Source organism: Nycticebus coucang, chromosome 3 (assembly GCF_027406575.1).
Source record: "Nycticebus coucang isolate mNycCou1 chromosome 3, mNycCou1.pri, whole genome shotgun sequence".
In the NCBI taxonomy this organism is placed as follows: domain Eukaryota; kingdom Metazoa; phylum Chordata; class Mammalia; order Primates; family Lorisidae; genus Nycticebus; species Nycticebus coucang.
In genome coordinates this window covers 21,948,268-21,975,271 of record NC_069782.1, presented here as the reverse complement: position 1 = coordinate 21,975,271, position 27,004 = coordinate 21,948,268, and the positions used below count along the sequence as shown (strand labels likewise).

The 27,004-nt window shown below is 39.3% G+C and overlaps 1 protein-coding gene across 2 annotated transcripts; it reads left to right on the top strand.

Annotated features, from left to right (window-relative positions):
- Positions 1-1,205: 1,205 nt before the first annotated feature.
- On the top strand, positions 1,206-26,056 carry ACTR6 (actin related protein 6). Of its 2 annotated transcripts, XM_053583120.1 has the most exons (11): positions 1,206-1,325; positions 3,705-3,822; positions 5,475-5,543; positions 7,365-7,488; positions 9,560-9,695; positions 9,784-9,840; positions 14,381-14,479; positions 14,561-14,639; positions 20,344-20,515; positions 23,336-23,474; positions 25,353-26,056. In XM_053583120.1, exons 1-11 carry the CDS (start codon positions 1,258-1,260, stop codon positions 25,480-25,482), a joined length of 1,191 nt encoding a protein of 396 aa, XP_053439095.1. In that variant the 5' UTR covers positions 1,206-1,257; the 3' UTR covers positions 25,483-26,056. The 2 variants fall into 2 exon arrangements, with proteins under 2 accessions (XP_053439095.1, XP_053439096.1); XM_053583121.1 differs by lacking the exon at positions 5,475-5,543.
- Positions 26,057-27,004: the final 948 nt, after the last annotated feature.

Genomic DNA, 27,004 nt, shown 5'->3' with positions numbered 1-27,004 from the left:
CCCAGCCCTGGCCAGCTTAACAATAATGACAACTGCAACAAATAATAGCCGGGTGTTATGGTGGGCACCTGTAGTCCCAGGTATTTGGGAGGCTGAGGCAAGATAATCCCTTGAGCCCAAGCGTTTGAGATTGCTGTGAGCTATGACACCATGACACTCTACAGAGGGGGACAAAGTGAGACTTTCTCTCAAAAAAAGAATCACAGGGGTGGCGCCTGTGGCTCAGGGAGTGGGGCGCCGGCCCCATATGCCGAGGGTGGCAGGTTCAAACCCAGCCCCGGCCAAACTGCAACAATAACAAAAAAAATAGCGGGGCATTGTGGTGAGCGCCTGTAGTCCCAGCTGCTCGGGAGGCTGAGGCAAGAGAATCACCTAACCCCAAGAGCTGGAGGTTGCTGTGAGCCGTGTGACGCCACAGCACTCTACCAAGGGCAGTAAAGTGAGACTCTGTCTCTCCAAAAAAAAAAAAAGAATCACAGACATGAAGTGAAGGTCACTTAGGACCTAAACTGACGGGGCCAGCTGTGTTACATTCACCCTAGCCTCACAGATTCCATCTTATTCTCACTACATGTGCTTTCAGGCCCATTAAACATTGTGTATGTTTTACCACTATCAGTGTCATTATCCGAGTCTACATAGCCACTGTGTAGCAGAGTCAGGATTTCAAAAATTCTGTTTACTACTGAAATATATAAAGATTAGCCCAAGACATGCTAATTTGGACAGGCCCTCCAAATTTCAGGAAAGGGAGCGGAGAGGGAGCGCATCAGATGTCAAGGAGCCTTTTTTGGATGAGAAACACTCATAAGCTCAGACATAATGGAACAAGTAGCAAGGGAAAGAGTGTGAATGTGAGTTAAAGTGTAAGGCAGTTGACAGAACAGCATATATGTAGCTCAGATTCCTACAGCCGGACAGGAGTGGCGGGGAATGTGGCTATAAAGACCTCCTACATAGCTAATTTCACACTGCGTATGGTTTTGCACATTATTTTCCAAAAAATTTGACTGTCAGAACCACACTACTGGGGGACACACACATGCAGCCGGTTCGTTGCAGGTGTTTGGAAGCACAGTGCAAGTCAGCCAGCTGTCTGTATGAGACCTCTGGGCAGCCTCTGACTTCCGGCGTCCTCCGTTGCTAGGGTGACCGGAAGCGAGTCCAGACGCTCCGCCTAAGAAACCATAGAGAGCCGGAAGAAGCTGGAGCAAAACGGCCGGGCAGGGCCCGACAAGAAGGCGGCTGTGCGCTGAAATGACCACCTTAGTGCTGGATAATGGAGCCTACAACGCAAAAATCGGTTACAGTCACGACAATGTCTCGTAAGTGCTTTCTCCCAGGGACGAGCCATGTACGCCTAGCGAGCTTCATCTCTGCACATCTGTGACCTGCTGGACCCTGTCCAGCCCTAATTTGAGCCAGAGGGATGCGCTGGTTGGGGAGGGGTGGGTGGTTGTGAGGCTTTGAACTGGAATTGATTTTGGTTTTAATTTGGGGGTGCGCGGTCCCGGAAGTGGGATGTATATTTCGTTTCGTAACGGCGAATGTCCAAGAAAAATTAGGCTTTGAGAGATGCATTCCTGACAAGAGGGTCCGTAGACGACGTTCATGAATATTCAGAAATTGCAGGCAACATTTTGGGTGTATGTAGGTTTCATCAGATCTTCAAAGGCTTCTGTGGCCCAAAAAAGGTTAAAAGCACAGCCGTGGGGTCTAGAGACTCTGAAGGCTTTGGCCAGCGGCCGATCTGGATGATAAGGTCAGTTAAACAGAAACGCAGCTGTGTGCGCTTCTATGGTCCTAGCTCCTAGGGAGGCTGAGGCTAGAGAGAATCTTTTGAACCCAGGAGTTTGAAGCTCCAGTGAGCTATCATCAGGCCACTGCACTCCATCCAGGGCGACAGAGGCAGGCCCTCTAAAAAACGAAACAAAGTAGAAATAGCACAGCATTCGTAACATGTGTAGCCATAACATATATGCTTAAATAGACAAGCAAAGTTAGTCTTCTGTCAAATTCAGAAGACTTCTTTTTTGGTTTTTTCGTTTTCCTTCCTCCCTGTCTTCTTAACATTATTCTTTGAAAAATGCCGGGCGCGGTGGCTCACACCTGTAATCCTAGCACTCTGGGAGGCCGAGGCAGGTGGATTGCTTGAGCTCAAGAGTTCGAGGCCAGCCTGAGCAGACCGGGAGTTGCAGGTTGCTGTGAGCTGTGACCAAAGGCGACAAAGTGAGAATCTGTCTCAAAAAAAAATAAATAAATAAATAAAAAGAAAGAAGGAAAGAAACATAATTAAACATGGAAAGAAAATGTTCAGTATACTAAGTGAAATAAGTAAGCACAAGACTTTTTTACAGTATTACGCCAATATGATCATATACACCTATATGTATATTTGTAATCATATGTGTGTGCGTGTATGATTGATAATAACTCGTTTGTCTTTTTAACAGATTGTAAACTCATGGTGGGCAACAACCATGTTTAAAAATAGTTACTACATTCCTACCTGTAGCATCTTGCTGATTGAAAATCTTTGGCTTCTGGCTCGGCCTCTGTAACTCAGTGGCTAAGGCACCAACCACATACACTGGAGCTTGGCAGGTTTGAACCCAGCCCAGGCCTGCCAAACAACAATGACAACTACAACCAAAAAATAGGCAGGTGCCTGTAGTCCCAGCTACTTGGGAGGCTGAGGCAAGAGAATCGCTGAAGCCCAGGAGTTGGAGGTTGCTGTGAGCTGTGACGCTATAGCACTCTAATGAGGGCAACATAGTGAGACTCTGTCTCAAAAAAAAAAAAAAAATAGAAAGAAAGAAAGTCTGTGGCTTCATGGAAACCCAATTTTATAGCCAGAATTTTGAGCTTCTGACTGTTTTTTTTGTTGTTGTTGTTTGTTTTTTTTTTTTCTTTTTTTTTTGTAGAGACAGAGTCTCACTTTATGGCCCTGGGTAGAGTGCCATGGCATCACACAGCTCACAGCAACCTCCAATTCCTGGGCTTAAGCGATTCTCTTGCCTCAGCCTCCCAAGTAGTTGGGACTATAGGTGCCCGCCACAACGCCCAGCTATTTTTTGGTTGCAGTTCAGCCGGGGCCGGGTTAGAACCCGCCACCCTCGGTATACGGGGCCGGCGCCTTACCGACTGAGCCACAGGGGCCACCTGTTGTTGTTGTTTTTTGAGAGAGAGTCTCACTGTATTGCCCTGGGTAGAATGCCATGGCATCGCAGCTCACAGCAACCTCCAGCTCTTGGGCTCAGGCGATTTTCTTGCCTCAGCCTTCCGAGTAGCTGAGACTACAGGCACTCGCCACAATGCCCGGCTATTTTTTTGTTGCAGTTAGGCCGGGGCTGGGTTCGAACCCATTACCCTTGGTATATGGGGCCAGCGCCCTAGTCACTGAGCCACAGGCACCGCCAGCTTGTGACTGTTTTATCAAAACTAAGAATTTATACACTAAAGCAAGAAAGCCCTGGATCTTATCAGAGAACCAATACTCATCTATGAGGATTTCTCAAGGATTATTTGAGAAAGATAAAGGGTCTACTATAGAACCTGTTATGTACTAGAACTTTAAACAAAAAAGAATGAGAAAACACCAGTTGTGGATATACCAATCTTTTGGTATTGAGGGTGATGGTTAAATAAAGGTATATTTAGGAACTAAATACTTAGGGAATAATAAATTATTTGCTTGTTTCTAGGGTCATTCCTAACTGTCAATTCAGATCAAAAACAGCGCGTCTTAAAACTTTTACAGCTAACCAGATAGATGAAATCAAAGACCCTTCTGGACTCTTTTATATCCTTCCTTTTCAAAAGGTAATCCTTTTGTGTCATTACTAACATTGTAGAGTTAGGTAATTATTTAATGTGTGTATAAGGCTGTGTGTGTGTCTGTATAAAACATCTTTAGGTTCCTCAGAAAAGGTGACTTAAATTTTAACTAAGATCTAATTAAAACCAAATATTGAGATTCAATCGATTCGGTAAAAACAAAAGACAATGATTTAGTTACAGATTATGAGTGGCTAAATTTTACTTACGTTAAACCTAAGTGTTATGCACATATTAATTTAAGAAAATGTTGTTGTGTCTTTCGAATCCTTGACATCTTAGTTATTATTTATTTGTAATTTTTTTAACTTTTTTTTTTTTGGTTTTTGGCCGGGGCTAGGTTTGAACCCACCACCTCCGGCATATGGGACCGGTGCCCTACTCCTTGAGCCACAGGCGCCGCCCTGATTTTTTTTCACTTTTAAAAGGAGAAAAACATACTATTATTATTATTTTATTTATTTATTTTTTTTGAGACAGAGCCTCAAGCTGTCACCCTAAGTAGAGTGCTGTGGCATCACAGCTCACGGCAACCTCCAACTCATGGGCTCAAACGATTCTTTTGCCTCAGCCTCCCAAGTAGCTGAGACTACAGGTGCCTGCCACAACACCCGGCTATTTTTTGGTTGTAGCCGTCATTGTTGTTTGGCAGGCCCGGGCTAAATTCAAACCTGCCAGCTCAGGTGAATGTGGCTGGCGCATTATCCTCTTGAGCCACAGGCGCTGAGCCCATACTAGTATAATGAAATAAAATTCTATATAACAGTAGACTAGAGAAGGTAATGGTAAAGAGAAATCAGTGATTTAGAATATGTTTTTTTAAAAATTTTTTATTAAATCATAAACACAGATCACGTATACATTAATGCGTTTATGGGGCACAATGTGCTGATTTTATATACAATTAGGAATGCTTACATTGCACTGGTTAATATATACCTCATCTTGTTTACTTAATTATTGTGTTAAGACATTTATACTCTATACTTAATAGATCCGACATGTACCCTTGCAATATGCACCACAGGTGTGATCCCACCATTCACCCTCCCTCCATCTGTCCTCTTCCCTCTCCTCTCCTCCCTCCTTCATCCTGGGCCATAGTTGTGATCTATTCTTCGTAGGAAATTGTGAGTGATTGGAAATTGGTTTCATAATAGTACTGAGTACATTGGATATTTTTTCTTCTGTTCTTGAGATACTTTACTAGGTAGGATATGTTACAGCTCCATACATGTAAATGTAAAAGAGGTGAAGTTTCCATCTGTTTTTTTTTTTGAGACAGATCCTCAAGCTGTCACCCTGGGTAGAGTGCTGTGGCATCACAGCTCACAGCAACCTCCAACTCCTGGGCTTAAGCGATTCTCTTGCCTCAGCCTTCCAAGTAGCTGGGACTATGGACGCCTATCACAACGCCCGGCTATTTTTTGGTTGTAGTTGTCATTGTTGTTTGGCGGGCCGGGCTGGATTCGAACCCGCCAGCTCAGGTGTATGTGGCTGGCACCTTAGCCACTTGAGCTACAAGTGCCAAGCCAGTCTCCGTCTTTTTTAAGGCTGCATAATATTCCATAGGGTACATAATCGGATTTTTAAATATTGTTTAAATATTCTTCATAATCATAAAAATGTTTTTTTAGGGCTACTTGGTGAATTGGGATGTCCAAAGACAAGTTTGGGATTACCTTTTTGGAAAGGAAATGTATCAGGTAACAAATTAGAGTATGTGTTCAAATTGTATTTCTCTGTCTTATTTGAGTGAAAAATTAGAACTTAATATTTTTTGAGATTTATAAATTTATGAGTATTTTTGGTACATATTTAACTCACATTTTAAATATAGCTCTCCCTAGCTTTGATTTTCTATGTATTTAATAAATGCAAGTGAATAAAATTACCATGTTGAAGTAGAGGTTGAGAAAGTCCTTATCTGAAAGCAAGACTAAAATTTTACTTATGGCTTTCGCGGGATATGCCGTCTTCCAATAATTCACCAAAATGACGAACACAAAGGGAAAGAGGAGAGGCACCCGGTACATGTTCTCTAGGCCTTTTGGAAAACATGGAGCTGTACCTTTGGCCACATATCTGGGAATCTACAGGAAGGGTGATATTGTAGACATCAAGGGAATGGTACTGTTCAGAAAGGCATGCTCCACAAATGTTACCATGGCAAAACTGGAAGAGTCTACAATGTTATCCAACGGGCTGTTGATACTGTTGTAAACAACCAAGTTAAGGGCAAGATTCTTGCGGAGAGGAGAGGATTAATGCTCGTACTGAGTATATTCAACTCTCTAAGAGCCAAGATAGCTTCCTAAAATGTGGAGGAAAATGATCAGAAAAAGAAGGAAGCCAAAGAGAAAGATAAGATAACTGGGTTCAGCGGAAGCCCCAGCCTGCTCCACCCAGAGAAGGGCACTCTGAGAACCAGAGCAGGGAGCCTGAGCTGCTAGAACCTATTCCCTATGAATTCATGGCATCATAGGTGTAAAAAATAAGAGGCTACTGTAAAAAAAAGAAAAAATTATTTCTCATTTCTACTATTACTAGACCAATTCAGTGTCTTGTGTTTATTTTCACCACAGAATATTTTTGTGTACATATCTGAATGTGTGAATATTCTAAGAGAATTTTATACTGTTAATATCTGTAATATGGCTATAGGTATACTGAGAGAATGTTCAAGTTTTTTTTTTTTTCAAGTTTTTAATACTTCTCAATGTGTGGGAGAGAATTATATAAAGTTGAATACCTTTTTGAAAATGTTTATTTTCTGCTAAACATACTAATTGTATGTATAAACTTGAATATCTTTAAGCTTCTTGCTCTTTTCCTATTAAAAACATAATAACACCCCCAATACTTGTAGTTATTCATTACTTTTTTACAATCGTCTTTAAACAATTTGACAGTAACATTTCATCAATGCTGCCTTTAAGAGAGATAAAATTGCATAAAAGTTAAGTCCACGGATTCTGTAACCATACTTCCTGGGTTCAAATCCTAGCTGTGTCCCTAAATGGGTTTATGAATTTTGGTAACTTACTCATCATTTTTTTTGTTTGTTTGTTTTTTGAGACAGAGTCTTACTCTGTTGCCTAGGCTAGAGTGCCATGGTGTCGGCCTAGCTCACAGAAACTTCCAACTTCTGGGTTCAAGAGATCCTCCTGCCTTGGCCTCCATAGTAGCTGGGACTACAGATGTGAGCCACCACACCCAGCTAATTTTTCTGTTTTTAATAGAGATAGAGTCTCACTCTTGCTCAGGCTGGTGTTGAGCTCCTGAGCTCCAAGGAGCCACTGCCTTGGCCTCCCAGAGTGTTAGGGTTACAGGGGTAAGCCAAGGTGCCAGCCCATTCAACTTTTCTATGCTTCAGTTTGCTTATCTATTGAGTAAGAGTAATAATAAGACTTATCTAATGAAAATTATGTGTGCATTAAATAGTTTTGTTAATATACGTAATATAAGTGTTGATAATTATTGCTACAAATTACAAAACTTTTTGTGATTTTTTTTTTCTCCCATAGGTTGATTTTTTGGATACTAATATTATTATCACAGAACCATATTTTAACTTCACTTCAATTCAAGAATCAATGAATGAAATTCTATTTGAAGAATATCAGTTCCAAGCAGTATTAAGAGTAAATGGTGAGTTAAAGTTTTCGTTAAAATTGAGTTATATGAAGATAGATATGAATAGGATAAAGAAATCCTTAAAATCTCAGAATACTACCCTGTTTCTCCAAAAATAAGACAGTGTCTTATTTTAAGTTGTGCTCCCAAAGATGCGCTAGGTCTTATTTTCAGGGGACATCTTATCTTTCCTGTAAGTAGGTCTTATTTTCGGAGGATGTCTTATTTTCGGGGAAACAGGGTAGGTGGCATTCTTTAGTTCTTGAAAGAAATACAAGTTGGAATTTCTTTTTCCTTTGTGATTTGTCATCCTTGTTACAGGGAAAAACTTGGAATTTTACTCATTCATTCACTTATTTTTTAAGACAGAGTCTTACTCTAGTGTCTTCCTCACTGGAGGACACAGACCTCATCATAGCTCACTGCAGCCTCAAACTCCTGGTCTCAAGCAATCCTCCTGCCTCAGCCTCCCGAGTAGCTGGGAATATAGGCATGTGCCACCATGTCCAGCTAAGTTTTATTTTTTTTATAGAAATGAGGTCTCGGTTTTTCTTTTTCTTTTTTTTTTTTTTTTGACGTCACCACATCGATCTTGGTCTCGGTTTTTCTTAGGCTGGTCTCAAACTATGGGCCTCAAGCATTCTTTCCTCCTGGGCCTCCCAAACTGCTAGGATTACGGGCAACAGCCATCCCAGCCAATCCCAGTCTAAAACTTAGGATTTTAAAACTAGATGGACCCTTAGAGATTATATAGACTTCTTTCAATTTATATATTATGAATATATATCAATATTTATATTAATATTTTTAATAAATATAAATAATATATTTTCCCCCTAATCAAGCCACTAATCACATTTCTAAACCCTGAAGGATTATTCTGAGGTAGTTATCTTTTCTGTCATTGATGTGTTGGCTATTATAGTTACTATTGTTCGAAACAATTTTTTTTTTTTTTTTTTTGAGGCAAGCAGCCTCACTCTGTTGCCCCAGACCAGAGTACTATGGTGTCATGGCTCACAGCAACCTCAAACCCACGGGCTTAAGCAATTCTCTTGCCTCAGCCTCTGGAGTAGCTGGGATTACAGGCATACACCATGACTCCTGGCTAGTTTTTCTATTTTTAGTACAGAGAGGGTCTCCTTCCTTAGGTTAGTCTCAAACTCGTCAACTACAGGGATCCACCTGCTTCAGCCTCCCAGAGTGTGAAGATTACAAGCATGAGCCATCTGCGGGCCTTTTGAAACAATGTTAACAGCTCAGGCTGCCAGTGTGAGAGAGAACAATTTGTACCAATGGTACAGAAGCAAGTTTGTTACAGGTTAGAATTACATTCTACTGATTGTGTACAATGAAAGTACTGTACTTAAATAATTAGCTTAAGTCCATATGTGGTATAAGCAGCCGTAATACTGTAATGATTAAGAGCACAGTCCCTAGAAGTATTCTCAACCAAGGGTGTTTTTTCTCCCCTGGGGACATTTGGCAATGTCTGGAGATGTTTTTAGCTCATAATTGGGAGATTGCTACTGGGATCTAGTGCATTGAGGCCACAGTGTTGTTAAACATCCTGCAATGCACCGGAAAGCCCCGAAGATGTCAATAGTTGGAGGATTGAGAAACCCTGTTCTGAAGCCCTATTGTGTTAGGTTTGAATCCCGGCTCTGCTACTTCCTAGTGTGTGACTTTGCCGTGTTACTGAACTTCTCTGTGCTTCAGGTTTCTCATTTGTAAAATGGGATTGTCGTGACTCTCCTTGTATAGTTTAGAATAGAGCCCCGCATGTAATAACTGCTCAGTAAAAATCAGCTAGTACTGTAATAATTATTATAAATTATGAATATTTACCATTAAAAACTGATCACAATTTTTTTATACTATATTGCCCACATAAGTGTGATATTTTAAAAGTTTAAACACTATGGAGATCTTTTGAAAATTATGAATATTATAAATTAACATTTTTCTTATAATTAAAGGGGAACTTTTTGTCATTGTGCTTGCTTTAGATTTCTAGCTTTGCTATTGCTTTAAATTAATGTTATACTTAGTGTATTCACTTTTTTCTTTATCTTTTTTTTAATAGCTGGGGCTCTCAGTGCACATAGATATTTCCGAGACAATCCTTCTGAATTATGCTGTATCATTGTAGATAGTGGATACTCCTTTACACATATAGTTCCTTATTGCAGAAGTAAAAAGAAAAAAGAAGCAATTATTCGGTGAGTTGCATTTAATTTTTATGTTATTCTAGGACAAAATGGTTGAAATCTCTGGTAACTGAACCCAATTTGAATTCTTCCCTTGTAGGATAAATGTGGGAGGAAAACTCTTAACCAATCATCTAAAGGAGATCATATCCTACAGGTAATACTTAGGTTTGATTCTCTGGGAAAATGGAACTCTGGGGAACGAACTTTTTTTTTTTTTTTTTTAAATTTCAGAATATTAGGGGATGTACACGTTTTGTTTACACACTTGGTTTTTGTACAGATTGAGTCTAAGTGGCACTATACCCTTTGGGTGTGAATCGACCCATCCTTTCCTTTTCCCTCCCCCAGCTTGATTTCCATTGAGATTTACTTCCAGGCATGCGCTGAAGTGTTAATCAATTCATTCTAATTTGGTAGAATACATGTGTCTGTTTCTACACTCCTGTGATGTTTCACTTAGAAGAATGGTTTCCACTTCTGTCAGGTTGTTGGGGAATGAACTTATTAAGGTAATTTAAAATCATTTCTTACCTTTAGTTGTAACCATCAGTGTCCTTTCTGTATTATTGCTAAAAAAAGATGTATCACATATATAAACACTAATGATGTTCAAATTGGAAAGTTTTCTAGTATATAAATGGTAGTGTACACGAAAAAGATATTTCTAAATTCTAAGGAGTTTAATGTATTACAAATAATATTTAAAAGTGGCAAATGTTGTACATGAACATTTATGATACTATTTTTAGTTTTATTGTGTTTAAAAACACTTAGAATTCTTAAATCTCAATTTTTGCTGCATTAACTTTGGATGTCACTGTCTCTCTGCTCTTCTACCTTTATGTTACATGAGAAAATAACTAGATCTATATTTCCTTTTATCTTTTCTTTTTCTTCTGTCAGCTGTACCACTCCTTTTTTAATGGCTTTACTGAGAGATAATTCACCTACCATGTAATTCAGCCACTTAAAATGTTTTTTAATGTATATATACATCACCATAATTTTAGAACATTTTCATTAAAAAAAGAAACCCATTACCCGTAGCTGAGAATCTCCATCCCCTCTAGCTTTAGTAATTAAAAAGTTTTTTTTTTGTTCAGTGGCACCTGTGGCTCAACGGAGTAGGGTGCCGGCCCCATATGTTGGAGGTGGCAGGTTCAAACCCAGCCTTGGCCAAAAAAAAAAAAAAAAATTCTTTTTATTTTGAAAATAACTCTAGACTTGGCAAATTGCAAATATAGTGTGTTCTGTCCTGTATACCCTTAATGATGTCTTTTTTTGAGACGCTTACTTTCACCCTCAGTAGAGCGCTATGGCGTCGTAGCTCACAGCAACCTCAAAGTCTTGGGCTCAAGCAGTTCTCTTGCCTCAGTCTCCCAAGTAGTTGGGACTATAGGTGCTGCCACTACGCCCAGCTATTTTTAGAAATGGGGTCTCACTCTTGCTCAGGCTGGTCTAGAACCTGTGAGCTCAGGCAATCCAAACGCCTGGACCTCCCAGAGTGCTGGGATTACAGGCATGAGCCATTGTGCCCAGCCCCTTAATGATATCTTATTTAACTGTAGTACAACATCAAAACAATGAAATTGACATTGATACAATCCTGTTAACTAGACTACAGCCCATATTCAATTTTTTATCATATTTTACTTGCATTCGTTTGTGTGGGAGTATTTATGGTTCTTTGTACTTTTATCCCACGTATAGATTTGTAATCACCACCACAATGAACATACAGAACCACGGAGGAAGTCCTCTGTGCTGGCCCTTTATATTGGCTGTCCCCACCCCGTCCTTTACCCCATGCCCCGTCCTTCTCCCATGGCAACTGCTAATCTGCTTTCCATCTTAATATTTTTGTTATTTCAAGAATGTTACAGTTTCAAATAGCTAGAAAGAGACTTTGAATACAGGCAGTCCCAGGTTACAAACAAGATAAGTTCTGTAGATCTGTTGTTTTAAGTTGAATTTGTGTGTAAAATGGAACCAACGCAATTACCTCTTCCTTGTAATAGCCTCCATTTCTAAATGTGAGTGATATGTCAGTAGAATGTAACTTGGGGATTTACTGAATAGTCTCTGTTGGTAAGTGTGAGTTGTTTGTAAGTTGGATGTTTATACCTTGGGGACTGCCTATACTTGCAACTCAAAGAAATGAAAGATAGTGAAATGAAGGATAGTCTAATTATCCTGATCTGATCACTGTATATTATTTGTATCAAAACATCACTGTGTGGACTATAAATGTATACGGTTATTTTGTGTCGATTTAAAAAATATGTATGTACATTTTTTTAAAAAACTGCCAGGAAAGTGAATATTGGGCAGGCGACTCTCATTCTTGCTGTTCATATGACAGTTTTAACCTTAAAAATAATTATAGGATGGGAATGGTGGCTCACACATATAATCCTAGTACCCTCAGAGGCCAAGGCAGGACAGTCGCTTGAGGTCAAGAGTTAGAGACCAGCCTGGACAACTTAGCAAGATCCTTGTCTCTGTGAAAAAAACAAAAAAAGTCGGCAGGGTATGATCGTGGGCACCTGTAGTTCCAGCTACTCTGGAGGCTGAGGTGGGATTGCCTGAGCCCAGGAGTTGCCGGGTACAATGAGGTTTGATGATTGGGCCATTGCACTCAAGCCTGGGGGCTACAGTTGTAGAAAGACCTTGTCTCTTAAAAAAAAAAAAAAATTATGTAACAGAAGACAAAAGGAATGTTACAGAATAGAATCATATGGTATGGCTGGTAGATATTTGACTTTTCTCTTTAAGCACAATGCTGTGCAATTTCTTATTTTTTCTTCCTTCCTTTCTTTTTTTTTTTGGAGGCAGAGTCTTACTCTGTTGCCCAGGCTAGGGTGTCATAGTGTCATATCTCACAGCAACCTTAAACTCCTACGCTTGAGTTATCTTCCCACCTTAGCCTCTTGCGTACCTGGAATAATAGGCGCACACCACTATTCATTCATTCATTCATTCCTTCCTTCCTTCCTCCCTCCCTCCCTCTCCTCCCTCCCTCCCTCTTTCCTTTCCTTCCTCTTTCTCTCTTTCTTTCTTCTCATTTTGTTACCCTGGGTAGAGTGCTGTGCCATCATAGCTCACAGCAACCTCAAACTCTTGGGTTTGAGAGATCCTCTTGCCTCAGCCTCCCAAGTAGCTGGGACTACAGGTGCCCCCCACAATACCCAGCTATATTCTTAGAGACAGAGAATCACTCTTGCTGAGGCTGGTCTCAAACTTCTGAGCTCAGGCAGTCCACCTTCCTCAGCCTTCCAGAGTGCTAGGATTATAGGCATGAGCCACCACACCCAGCCTGCCCAGGGTTGTCTTGAACTCCTGGCCTCAGTCAGTGCTCCTGTGTTGGCCTCCAAAAGTGCTGAGATTATAGGCTCAAGCCACTGTGCCTGGTTGTTTTCATAAATATAAATAAATAAATAAATATATGTATTTTTTTTTTTTTTGACACAGAGTTTCACTATGTTGCCTTCGGTAGAGTGCTGTGCCGTCACAGCTCACAGCAACCTCCAACCCTTAGGCTGAAGCGATTCTCTTGCCTCAGCCTCCCAAGTATCTGAGACTACAGGCGCCTGCTACAACGCCCAGCTATTTTTTTTGTTGCAGTTGTCATAGTTGTTTAGCTGGCCCAGGCTGGGTTCGAACCTGCCAACCTCTGTGTATGTGTCTGGCGCCCTACCCACTGAGCTATGGGTGCCGCCGGTTTTCATAAATATTGAAATTGAAAAGATTTACATCCACTTTTACTTCTAGCTAAATCTCTCTTAGCCATGTTTAGGATTAACACTAAAAACAGAAAACTCTTAAATAGCATTTACAAACATTGTGATTATGGGAATCCTGTTCACTACAGACCCCCCAAAAAATTTGGCTTGATTTTAATAAGTTTGGGTATGTAGTCCTCCACACCAGTCAGATTAGAGGAAGCAAACTGGAAAGAGAGAAAAGGTTGAAACAGACGAGGAGTTTCCAAAACCAACGCAGTTTGGAGCCGGAGCCAGTGCACGTAAATCCTCCAGGTTGAATGAAGAAAAAACTCACGTTAAAAAAATCAAAGGTGTTGAATTTCAACTTTGAGGAAGATAATCTGGTAAAAATAGCTAGAAATATTTATTATAAAGAATAATGACTCACACCTGTAATCCTAGCACTCGGGGAGGCTGAGGCAGGTGGATTGCTTGGGCTCACAGGTTCGAGACCAGCCTGAGCCAGAGCGAGACCTCGTCTCTAAAAATAGCCAGGTGTTGTAGCAGGTGCCTGTAGTGCCAGCTACTCTGGAGTCTGAGGCAAGACAATTGCTTGAGCCCAAGTATTTGAGGTTGCTGTGAGCTATGATGCCATGGCATTCTGCTGAGGGTGACAAAATAAGACTCTGTCTCAAAAAAGAAAAACAAAAAACAAGCGAAAAGACCCCAGTAATTAAGGTGGTAGGCCAGGCAAGGTGGCTCATGCGTATAGTCCCAGCTACTCCGGAAACTTGCGTCAAGAAGACTGCTTCAGCCCAAGAACTTGAGGTTGCTGTGAGCCATGACACTACAGCACTCTACCCAGGGTGACAGAATGAGACTCTGTCTCAAAAAAAATTTTTTTTTATTTCAAAAAATATTTTAAATGATAATTATAAATTATATCTAAATTTTTTCCATTTCAAATATTACAACTTTTATTTCTGTCAGGCAGCTACATGTTATGGATGAAACACATGTGATAAATCAAGTAAAAGAAGATGTATGCTACGTGTCTCAGGATTTTTATAGAGACATGGATATTGCAAAGTAAGTATAATTGTAACCTACTTATTGGAAAGTTGATTCTTGAGGGTTGTTACACAAAATTAAAACATTTTTGTTTTCCAGATTGAAAGGAGAAGAAAATACAGTAATGATAGACTATGTTTTGCCTGACTTCAGTACAATTAAGAAGGGCTTTTGTAAGGTAATTTTAAAAATTATTAAGGATATTTCTTAAAGTGACCACCTTAGTCAAATTTGAAAAGCATTTTATGGTTCAGCTGGGATTAGCAGGGCCTTAGAGAATTGTTGATGACCCAGTGGCCTTTTCACCAGGGACAAGTGAAATTTGAAACATTTCTCACTAAATTTATTTAGAAAAAGAGTATCAGCCAATTAATTGATAGGACATGGAACAAATCTAGAGAGAAACAGCATCATTACTTATGTTGTGGTTAATCTGTTTCTGTTTATTGAAGAATTAGTTTGCATCCAATTAGACATTGGTTACTTTCCTGTTTCGAAAATTATTAACATAGCTGACCCAAGGCCAAATTTTACTCCTGTTTGGTCTAATATGATAGGATTGTAGTTGAAAAGGACAAAATCCAGTGTACTTTCGAAGTGTTGGGAAGCAGTTTATCTTGGATGTCACAATAATTTGTCCTTATCTTTGATCAGCTTAGATACATTCAGTTCTGTATTTGGGTAAATGTGAAGTTTGCCTTTCTACTTACCAGTTTGACGGGGACTGCTGGGAAGTTAAAAATTGTTGGTCAGAAACATAAGGACATTTGCACAAGGAGACATTTATGTTGATACTCATTCTAAGTATACTTTTAAAAACAGTAAAAAATTGGAACAGCCTAAATATCCACTAGAGAAAGGATAATAAATAATTTCAAATACATTCATATTATAAAATAATCACTAGTGAAAATGAAATAGAGCTATATGATGAACATGGATAAATCAGAAATCTGATATTTCATAGAAAAGCAAGTTTTTGTTTTCTTTATTTTAAATTTTATTTTTCACATTTTCAAAGTTATACACATTCATGTGGTTCAAGAAATTAAATGGTTCTACAAGTCTTTTTTTGAACAGGAGAATCTTCCTTGTTCCTTCCTTTACTGTGCATTTTCTTCTTCTTTTTTATTGTTAAATCATAGCTGTGTGCATTAGTGCAATCGCCTGTACACATTCTAAGATGCACCATAGATGTGGCCCCACCCATTACCGTCCCTCCACCAAAACCTCCCCCCTCCCTTCCCCTTCCTTGGCCCTTTCCCCATAGTCTTGTGCTATAGTTGGGTTATAGTCGTCATGTGAAAGCTATAATTTAGCTTCATAGTAGGGCTGAGTACATTGGATACTTTTTCTTCCATTCCTGAGATACTTTGCTAAGAAGAATATGTTCCAGCTCCATCCATGTAAACGTGAAAGAGGTAAAGTCTCCATCTTTCTTTAAGGCTGCATAGTATTCCATGGTATACATGTACCACAATTTGCTAGTCCATTCTTGGGTCGATAGGCACTTGGGCTTCTTCCATGACTTAGCAATTATGAATTGGGCTGCAATAAACATTCTGGTACAGATGTCTTTGTTATATTGTGACTTTTGGTCTTCTGGGTATAAACCTACTAAAGGAACTATAGGATTGAATGGCAGGTCTATTTTTAGGTCTCTAAGTATTCTCCAAACATCCTTCCAGAAGGAACGTATTAGTGGGCATTCCCACCAGCAGTGTAGAAGTGCGCCCTTTCCTCCACATCCACGCCAACATTTCTGGGTTTGGGATTTTGTTATGTGGGCTACTCTTACTGGGGTTAGGTGATATCTCAGTAGTTTTGATTTGCATTTCTCTGATGATTAAGGATGATGAGCTTTTTTCATGTGTTTGTAGATTGTGCGTCGGTCTTCTTTAGAGAAGTTTCTCTTCAAGTCCCTTGCCCACCCTGAGATGGGGTCACGTGTTCTTTTCCACAGCTTCTCTGTGGATTCTGGTTATTAGACCTTTATCGGAGGTATAACCTGCAAATATTTTCTCCCATTCTGAGGGCTGTCTGCTTGCTAGAAAAGCAAGTTTTTGAAAGCTACATACACTTTCAATCTATGTGGAATAATAACATTATTTAGGTATAATAAATATGAAGACTATAAACTATTTATGTGAATGATGAAACATCAGATTTGAAAGGGGAATGCCAATTTATCTGTAAAGTTGCATTAGGCCTGGAAGAGGTGGCTTACTGCCTGTAATCCCAGCACTCTGGGAAGCCAAGACAAGAGGATATCTTGAGCCCACGAGTTCAAGAGGATGGGCAACGTAGTGAGACTCTGTCCCCACAAAAAATTTTGTTTAAAAATTAGCTGGGTGTGGTGGCATGTGCCTATAGGCCCAGCTACTCAAGAGCTGAGGTAGGAGGATCCCTTGAGTCCAGGAGTTCAGGGTGGCAGTGAGCTATGGTGGTGCCACTGCTCTTCAGCCTGGGTGATGAGCAAGAAAAAAGTAGAAATAAAGAGGGTAGGGGTGGGATGGGGCTTGGACTGCAAAAGTTTATTCAAGAATACTTTTAAATGCTTATGAAAAAGTTGCAACCTTGCTTTTATAGCGCTAATGATAGTAACAATAACAATAAAAATAAGGTCTGTAATATCATAGTGATTATAACTGATAGAAATTCCAGTTTATCTCTCATCAGAAAGAGGAAGCCCACTGAGGTGTAATGCAGTCTGCCTGGCCTAAATTGAGAAAATTGCTCTTGTCAGAATGATTATCACTTTCTGCAGAGCTGATGTGATATAAACTGATCTTTTTTTTAATGGTTCCAGAACTAATTTTATGAGGGTCACGCGGTAAACATGGCCGACATTGACAAAAATACCAATTCCAGGCAACCCTTATAAATCCCTTCCTTTATCTAAGTCTAAAACAGAAGTCCTTTTGGAATGATACTCTTGAAAATAAATAAAAACCACTTGTCCTGGATTACATATTAACAACTAGTGGTGTCATTGCTAACATTGAACAAGGATATCTAGTTATGGCTCTGTCTCCTAGTTAGATATATGATCTTGGATGAGTCACATGATCCTCTTCTGTCAATAAGGAGTGTAACCTAGATAACACCCAATGTTTTGACAACTGTAATTCTTCAGGTCTGCATCTGTCTCAGCTTATTATTGTTATTTTTTTAAAGGACAGGGCCTCATCCTGTTGCCCAGACTAGAGTACAATAGCACTATCATAGCTCACTGCAGCCTTGAACTTCTGGGCTCAAGTGATCTTCCCACCTGAGCCTCCCTAGTAGTTAGGACTGTAAGCATGTACAACCATGTCCAGCAAACTTCAGAACAATTTTTTTCTGTAGCAATGGGGGTCTGGAACCCTAGATCTCAAATGATCCTCCTGCTTATTTTGTCAATACTCAGAATGGCTTGGCTTTAAATGAATTTGTATTTTTAAATTTGTAAATTTAAAGGAAAATTTTTCCATTCTGCCTAAGAAGGAAAAATACCTCTGTGAGGAAAGATATTATTTTCTTTGTTACCAAAACAATAGCTTAGTTGGGTTTAAAGTGATTTATAGTTTTTTGTTCTCTCTAAAGTATTGTGAATATTCTGTAATTTTCAGGATAGTTTTACTTAAAAATAATATTTTGAGCATGGAATTCCCAAATTATAGACATCTGGTCATTGATATCCAGATTGAATGGCAACATAGAGAAAGGAATATTTTCTATGTGCTTTTGGGTTTTTATATGAATATCCCCTGAACAAGGTATAACCTTGAAGAGCCCAATTCCAGACTTACTGAAAGAAAAATATCCCTAATTCACCCAGGAATGTTTTTGTAATGTGCCTAAAACAATGAATGGCACGTTGTTGGTTCACATGTCATTATTCAAGAGTTTACTGAATGCCTCCTACGTACCAGTTACTATGTTATGTTTGGTAGTGGATGTGTGGAGGTGAACACTATGGGCTAAGAAGGATACTATAAGGTGATAGAGGATAGTGAAGGGTCCTTTTATTTGGAAGTCAGAAAAAACTCTCAGAAAACTGAAATCTGAATCGAGAGTCGATGGCTTGATATGTTAAGGAACCTTTATGTGTAAGTCAACTGAAATGAATGTAATTAACTCTAGAAAAGCTGATGAATCTTATACTATTGAAAGAAACAGTGCTGTTGTCCTCATGTCCTAGATGCTCAGAGACTCAGAGATAAGCACTGCACACAGAATGATTGTGATGAGAGGGAGACCAAGGCTTGCTCAGGCCTGTGGTGACTTCCCACATTTATTGGGTGTTTTTATACACAGCACTAGTCAAAAGAGAAAAAGGTATAGAAATAGAAAAAGGGACACAAAATGGTGAAATCATAAAGACTGCTGAGAGATTCTGTGTTCAGCACACATGCTGTTAGACACACACATAGCTAGTTCTAAATCGAGACCCTTTCTTTGCTCAACACTTTGCTGAAGGCTTAACCACAGTGGCTTCTAGCTGTCTTGTTCTTGATTGATTAATTCCCTAAAACTTAAGAAAGAATAGTTTGCTAAAAGGAGAATAGAGCAGAGCACTCTACCCGCAGGTGCCCAGCCCCCAGCTGCAACGTGCAAAGCCCTCTAGTAACTTTCCTTTCTGTGAACATCTAATTGATTGTTCTTACTAGCCTAGGCATGTCCACAAAGAAAGAAGTTTTTCCATCTTAGGGCAGCGTTCCTTGGGGAGCACATGAGGCCATGTCACTTGCTTTGGTTGGGGGGCCAGTACCTCTCCAAAACAGTTACTTTAATGGGGTACTGGCCCCATGTACCGGGGGTGGCGGGTTCAAGCCTGGCCCTGGCCAAAACTGCAACAGTTACTTTAATGATATAGAATATTGTGGAAGGACATTATTTGTTTCTGACTGCTTTAGCAACATGGCTCACAGAATGTGTGGGTTAGCAGAAAATAAATAACAAGAGGATAAGTCTTGGTTGTTCAAAGTTTGTGTTGTATTATGTACAAAGGCCTCCAACTAAGTTGGCATTATAAAGTAATTTCAAGGATAAAGACTGTGTATTTTCTTAAATCATTTGGAAATTAATTTTGAATAGAGTTTGAATAGTAGAGAAACTTAAAGATGTAGGCTTTTTACACTAGGGAAAGGGGAAATACTAACAGAATACAACCACACATGATGTAGGGGAAGAAAGATGAATACTAGAAGTGGGGAAGTGAAAGTAGATAGTGGCAGGAACACAGGACACACCAATTTTTTTTTTTTTTTATTTAAAGTGTATTTTTTGTTCTCTAAAATTGCAATTAGTGTACCATTGCTAGATTATGAAGTTCCCCGTTTTCTGTTCTCCTTTTCTGTACTTTAAAAACGTGCAAAATAAAAGTAGATTATCCTTGGGGATCCATATTAGAGGCAGGAATTATTTGTGTGGTTTGAACGACAGGAGAGAAGGCCACATTTTTCTAACTTTTGAGAATGTTGGTACATATAAGAACATGGAACATATTAGTATTACATATCACTAAAAATTTCTTTTTTTTTTTTTTTTTTAAGAGACAAAGTCACACTCTGTTACCCATGCTAGAGTGCCTTTCTGTTAGCCTAGCTCATAGCATCCTCAAACTCCTGAACTCAAAGGATCCTCCTTCCTCAGCCTCCCTAGTAGTTGGCACTACACCCATCACTGTACCCACCTAGTATTTTCTGTTTTTAGTAGAGACGGGGTCTCATTTTTGTTCAGGCTGATCTCAAACTCCTAAGCTCAAGGGATGTTCTTTCCTTGACCTTCCAGGATGCTAGATGTACAGGTAGAAGCCACCTTGCCCACCCATTACTAATTATTATTAGTCATCTGAGCTGATAATGTAATTTAAACATTAAATCTTATTTTCCTTTAAGCCAAGGGAAGAGATGGTGTTGAGTGGAAAATATAAATCTGGGGAACAGATTCTTCGTCTGGCCAATGAGAGATTTGCTGTTCCAGAAATACTCTTTAATCCTTCTGATATAGGCATTCAAGAAATGGGAATTCCAGAAGCCATTGTCTATTCAATTCAGAACTTACCTGAAGGTGCGTAAATAATTATAGTAAAATATTGAATAATGATATGTTTAAATATCGTATGCTCTATGAACCCTGTTACTTCTAAATAATTTCAGGCAAATGGCAAGTCTTTTTTATTTACAGAGATTTCAGATCCCATGATGCACTTACATAGGTCTTGATGCTGGACATGATGACGTGCACCTGTAATCCCAGCTACCTGGGAGGATCAGTTGAGCCTTGGAGTTTGGGACCAGCCCAGGGAACATGTCTCAAAAAATTTTTTTTACTTGATTCATCCTACATTATAAATCTGATATAGGAAAAGTCATTAAAAAGTACTTTTATATCTTAACATCCTAGTTCATAAGGAAGACTCTAGCACATTCAGTATGCTTTCCTCTTATTTAAAAAAAAATTTAGAAGTCACAAACTGTTATCACCTAATTATTTCACAACTATGTTCATATTAATATCACATTTTATATAAAGTTATAATTGTGATATATGCAACATTTTGTACAATCCTGCTTTAGTGTCATGAGACTCAGTGTTAATATAAGAGAACTCTACCCCCTTTTTTTTTTTTTTTGAGACAGAGTCTCACTATGTTGCCCTTGGTAGAGTTCCATGCCATCACAGCTCACAGCAACCTCCAACTCTTGGGCTTAAGTGATTCTCTTAAGCCTCCTCAGCCTCCCAAGTAGCTGGGACTGTAGGCACCCACCACAACGCTCGGCTATTTTTTGGTTGTAGTTGTCATTGTTGTTTGGCAGGCCCTGGCCAGGTTCGAACCTGCCAACTCCAGTGTATGTGGCAGGTGCCCTACCTACTGGGCTACAGGCGCCGAGCTTCTACCCTTGTTTTGGTGAACAGAACCATTAAGTGGAATGGCCAATCCCTATTAATTCCTGACAGATTTCCTGGTGGTGCTTTGTAGGCTTTTTTTTTTTTAATTAAAAGACAGGGTCTTGCTGTGTTGCTCATGCTGGACTCTGAACTTTTGGGCTCAAGCAGTTTGGCTGCTTCAACCATTCAACTAGCTGGGACCATAGGCTTTTAATACTGGTTAAGCTTATGTTTCCCACCACTAGATCTCCTCCTCGCCCCCCCCCTTTTTTTTTTAAGACCGAGTCTCACTCTTGTTGAGGCTGGAGTGCCGTGGCCTAGCTAACAGCAACCTCAAACTCCTGGGTTTAAGCAATCTTCCTGTCTCAGCCTCCTGAATAGCTGAGACTATAGGTGTGAGCCACGATACCCAGCTAATTCTCCTATTTTTATTTTATTTTTTGGAGACAGTGTCACTTTGTCACCCTCAGTAGAGTACTGTGGTGTCATGGCTCACAGCAAAGTCAAACTCAAGGTCTCAAGAGATCCTCTTGCCTCAGCCTCATAAGTAGCTGGGACTACAGGCACCTGCCACAACACCTGGCTGTTTTTTAGTCTTGTTCTTGCTCAGGCTGGTCTTGAACTTGTGAGCTCAGGAAATCCAACCATCTCAGCCTCCCAGAGTGCTAGGATTATAGGTGTAAGCCACTGTGCCTGGCCATTTTTTCTATTTTTAGTAGAGCTGGTGTCAAACTCCTGAGCTTGCTGGATCCTCCTTCTTTGGCCTTGCAGAGTGCTTGGATTATAGGCATGAGCCACTGAGCCTTACCCACACTTAGATCCCTTCTTTAAATGCTGTTCTAGATTCTAAGTGTTTTTTTTATCAAATGTATGTATTGCACAATAATTATGTCTCAGTGAGGTAACATGGAAAGTTATGATCATAAGTTAAATGCCATAAAAGTTGTCATTGTTGTTTGGCAGGCCTAGGCTGGATTCGAACCCACCAGCTTTGTTGTATACGGCTGGCACCTTAGCCGCTTGAGCTACAGGTGCCACCGGATCATAAGTTAAATGCCATAAAAGACCTCCTTTACATCTTTATGCTTGCTCACAATCTCAGCCTACAGTAAGACCCCCTCCATTTTAGGGAAGAGTGATTATAATTGTCAGATGTCTGCTATTAGAATGTCACTTACTTATATATAGCTTGCATGAGTATGTAACAAGTAGCCAGTAGTCACCCCCCCCCCCACATTAGCTTTTTCTTTTAAAGGTCTATGGGGTCATATTTCACTCTGCTTAATGTCTCTAGTTATGTATACTCTAATCTCATTACAAATCTTAGACTGGATCTCAAAAATTTCGTGGTTCCTCAACTAGTAACTGTCATCCTTAGTTGCTTTTTAAAAAATGTTTAATTTTAATTTTTCTTTTTTTAGAAACAGAGTCTTTATCGCCCTTGGTAGAGTACTGTGACATCATAGCTCACAGCAACCTCCAACTCCTGGCCTTAGGCGATTCTCTTGCCTCAGCCTCCCAAGCAGCTGGGACTACAGGCGCCTGCCACAACACCTGGCTATTTTTTTGTTGCAGTTTGGCTGGGGCTGGGTTTGAACCATACCCTCGGTATATGGGGCTGGTGCCGTTACCCACTGAACCACAGGTGCTGCCCAAGAAATTTTAATTTTTTTAGAGGCGGGGTTTTGCTCTGTCATTTAGATTGGCTGGAGGGCAGTGGTATGATCATAGCTCACTGCCTGGACTATGATCTAACTAACTCCTGGGCTCAAGGGATCCTCCCACCTCAGCCTCCCACGTAGCTGGGATTCTAGGCATGTGCTACCATGCCTGGCTAAGTTTTAAAATGTTTTGTAGAGAGACACTATCTCACTATGTTGCTCAGACTGGCCTAATTATTACTTACCTCATCTACTATGTCTTTCCTGAGTAAGTAAAAAGAATTTCTAAGACCTTTTCCCCCCACCCCCCCTTTCTCCTTTTGTTTGCCTTTTACAGAAATGCAGCCACATTTTTTTAAGAACATCGTTTTGACAGGAGGAAATTCCCTTTTCCCAGGATTTAGGGATCGAGTTTACTCAGAAGTTCGATGTCTTACTCCAACAGATTATGATGTTTCTGTTGTGTTGCCTGAAAAGTAAGTGTTGCTTTGTATAGAAACAAGAACTGGAGTTCATCTTGTAGAACAGGTGGTCTATAGGCAGGCTTGCGTTTAGAGCCTGGTTCTCCCATGTTGTAAGTTTATTTAACCAGTTGGATCTTCATTTTCCTTTGTTCAGAAATTGAAATGATAAACCTTGCATTTCAGTGAATTAAATGGGATGGAAGTATGTAAGTGCTAACCATGGTGTTTGGTACATAATGGGCATTCAGTTAACAAGCAGCTCCTTCCATATAGAAAACTAGTCCTTGTTCCTACGAGATTTTTATAGGCAAAGCAATCAGGTTGTTATCTATATGATTTATGTGAGTTACCATTTCTTGACAGTTTTTATTTTTATTTTTTTAGTTTTCTGAGACAGTCTCACTGTGTTGCCCTGGGTAGAGTGCCGTCAAGTCATAGCTCACAGCAACCTCAAACTCTTAAGCTCAAGCAACCCTCTTACTTCAGCCTCCTGAGTAGCTAGGCATCCACCACACTGCCCTGCTACTTTTTCTATTTTTTTTTTTTTTTTTTTTTTTTTTTTTGAGACAGAGTCTCACTGTGTTACCCTGGGTAGAGTGCCGAGCCTCATAGCTCACAGCACCCTCAAACTCCTGGGCTCAAGTGATTCTCTGGTCTAAGCCTCCTGAGTAGCTGGGACTACTGGCGCCCACCACAACACCCAGCTATTTTTAGAGATGGGATCTTGCTCTAGTTTTTAATCAAGAATAGAAATTTAAGAGTGGAACCGTCAAGGTAAGCTATGTCAATTCATAAGTTGTTTTGGAATTTTGGAAAATTCTAAATATTTTTAATTTTAAATGACTTTAACATTTAAGTGTTCTTTTTTTTAAGAATTCAAAACTGTTATACTCTGTTTGAGAATGTTTTGTTCAACATTCTTAATTTGTAATTTGTAAATTAAAAAAAAAGGGTTCATGACTGGCAAATACCTTATGGTAAACTAGTAGTGACCAGATTAAAACCCAGGCTCTTACCTTGAATCAGGAGTTCTTACCAAAAAAGCCTGCTCTGGGCTGGGTGTGATATTTCTCACCTGTGATCTGAGCATTTCGGGATTTCAATAAACTTATTGAATAAAATAAAGTTTAGTATGCATCTGCTTTTGTATGTAATTTTTAAATATATTTGTATATAAATATTTATGAAAAATTAGTGGAAATACAATAAAGAAAATATTAACTTTTTTCTTTACTTTTTTCGGATTTACAGCTCTGACTTGGGGGAGAGGAACACTAGAAATAGAACTGAGTCATATACAAAGTATACCTTAGGTGTACATAGCAAAACCAAAGTACATGTTTTAGCTTCTCCAGTTTTACCTATCATCTGTGTCCCACCATGTGTCTAAATATTTCATTTATTAAACACAACAAAGTACAGCAGCAAAAGCACAGACTGTGAAAAGAGTTCTGGGTTTAATCCTATTTGTTTCTGAACCTCATTTACCAAATATATAAAATGGGTGTTAAATGGGTACTTCAGTGATTGCTTTGAGGACTAATGAGATGATGTATTCTTACCACATACACAACTGAGGCTCGGTTATAATGATGTTTTTCTGGTTAGTCAGCTTTTTTGTCTTTTGCTCATATTCTTGTTTTTTTATTTCATTAGAGGTAGAGGGCCCCAAAATTCAGGGCATACTGAACACGTACTGTGACCAAGTTTCCTTTCCTTTTGAGTTTGCTCTATTTGTGTGAAAAGTGTGCTTATTTTATACCTTAAAAGATTTTCTGTTAAATGACATTGGGTAGAGCTTGGAATATTTCAGTTAGTAATTAATGTTTTCAGACATTCCAGTTGTTCTATAAAATCATCTGAATTCATTTATTTTACCTTTATTTTCAGCCCTATTACTTATGCATGGGAAGGTGGAAAATTGATATCGGAGAATGATGATTTTGAAGATATGGTGGTAACAAGAGAAGATTATGAAGAAAATGGGCATAGTGTCTGTGAAGAGAAATTTGATATTTAAGAAACATTTCTGAATGAAAGTCTTGATTTGTGATTGAAAGGTTTAATTTCAATCTTCCTTTTAAAAGAGGTTAAGGAGCTGTGTTACATTTCATCCTAGGATAAAGCCTTGACTTTATGTAAATCCTTCAATCTCTTGTGAATTTTCAAAGGCTTCTTAGCTAGGTAATTACTATAAAATGTAACTCAGCCCTTTTTTTCATTTAGGAGCTAGACTACCATGACAGTGCTTATGCTGTTTCCTAGAGTGGGTTGTTTTTCATTAGAAGATGAAAGAGTAAATGTATTTTGACTTTAATTCCTCATAGCTGAAAGCAAAAACTTTGCTGTCTCACTGCTCAATTTTCCTTAGAAGGTAGTTTTGTGTGACTGTGATCAGGAATAGGTTAAAGTGTTTTCAGGGTGATAACGATTTCTTCTCTCTCTTAGAAATAAGTATTTAAAAAGTTTTATTTATGCGTATTAAAGTAGGAAGGACTGATCTTATGCATATATAATGTTTAATTTTTACTTAGAATACATTTGAAAGGGTGGAGACTAAAGTTAATTTAATAAAGTGCTTTTTGTTACTATTATGTTGGCAGAAATGTATTATTTCACTCATTAAAGTACTGCAGCATATTTTAGGATGAAAAGAAACTTGAAGTTAGCTCAGGGTTTTTCAAGAACTCTTGATACACATGTTAGCGTTTTGTTTTAAAACTCATTTTATGATCTGTTCTCCAGTAAACATATTAAGGTGTTAAAGGCTCCAGCTTTCCAATTTAAATAGTGCAGTGACATCAATGAATGGATCAGGTGGGCTTTTTTGATTGCAAGCAATAGAAATTCATTTGGGCTATCTTCAGCAAAACAAAATCTATCAGCACGACAGAGAATAGCTTACAAAATCCGAGAAAAGCTGAATTAGCAGCCTTAGGAAGGAAAAAGGCCAGAGTAACCTAGGAATCTAGGTTATAGAAGTTTAGGGGCAGCCTTTCTAGAGCCCTGCCGTCAAAATATCTCAGCTCCTGCGATGTTATACTCATGAATCAAATTGCTACCAGTCTTTTCAGCTCAGCTAGATCATGCATCTACCCCATGGCTAGAGAGGGTTTGACAATCTTGCTCAGATGGCCTAGACTGAAAGAAGATAATTTCCCCAAAGGACAACGGAAGTGAAATGATGGATGCTGGACAGAATGAAAGACCTGCCCATTATGGTCATGTTTGGATTGTGTGGGTTAGTGCCGGGTCAGCCCTCCCTAAACCTGGACTGGTTATCATTACAGAGTTGCAAAGTGACTGTAATTGTGTGATACCTAGTTACTGGCATGTAATCTGGAGGTATAAAAAGTTTTTGCAACCAGTCTAAGTAGTGTTAGAATTTTGAGGTGAAGTAGTTGAAGGTAAAAAGGCAATTCCTCATTTAAAAGGCTTTACTTGGTTTGGCAAGACCTCTTTTGGATAGGCAGAGTGCCAATCACATGTTTTTCCTTTGAGGAACTGGGTCATTCCTCAAAGCTGCCTTTCTAAGCATGCCC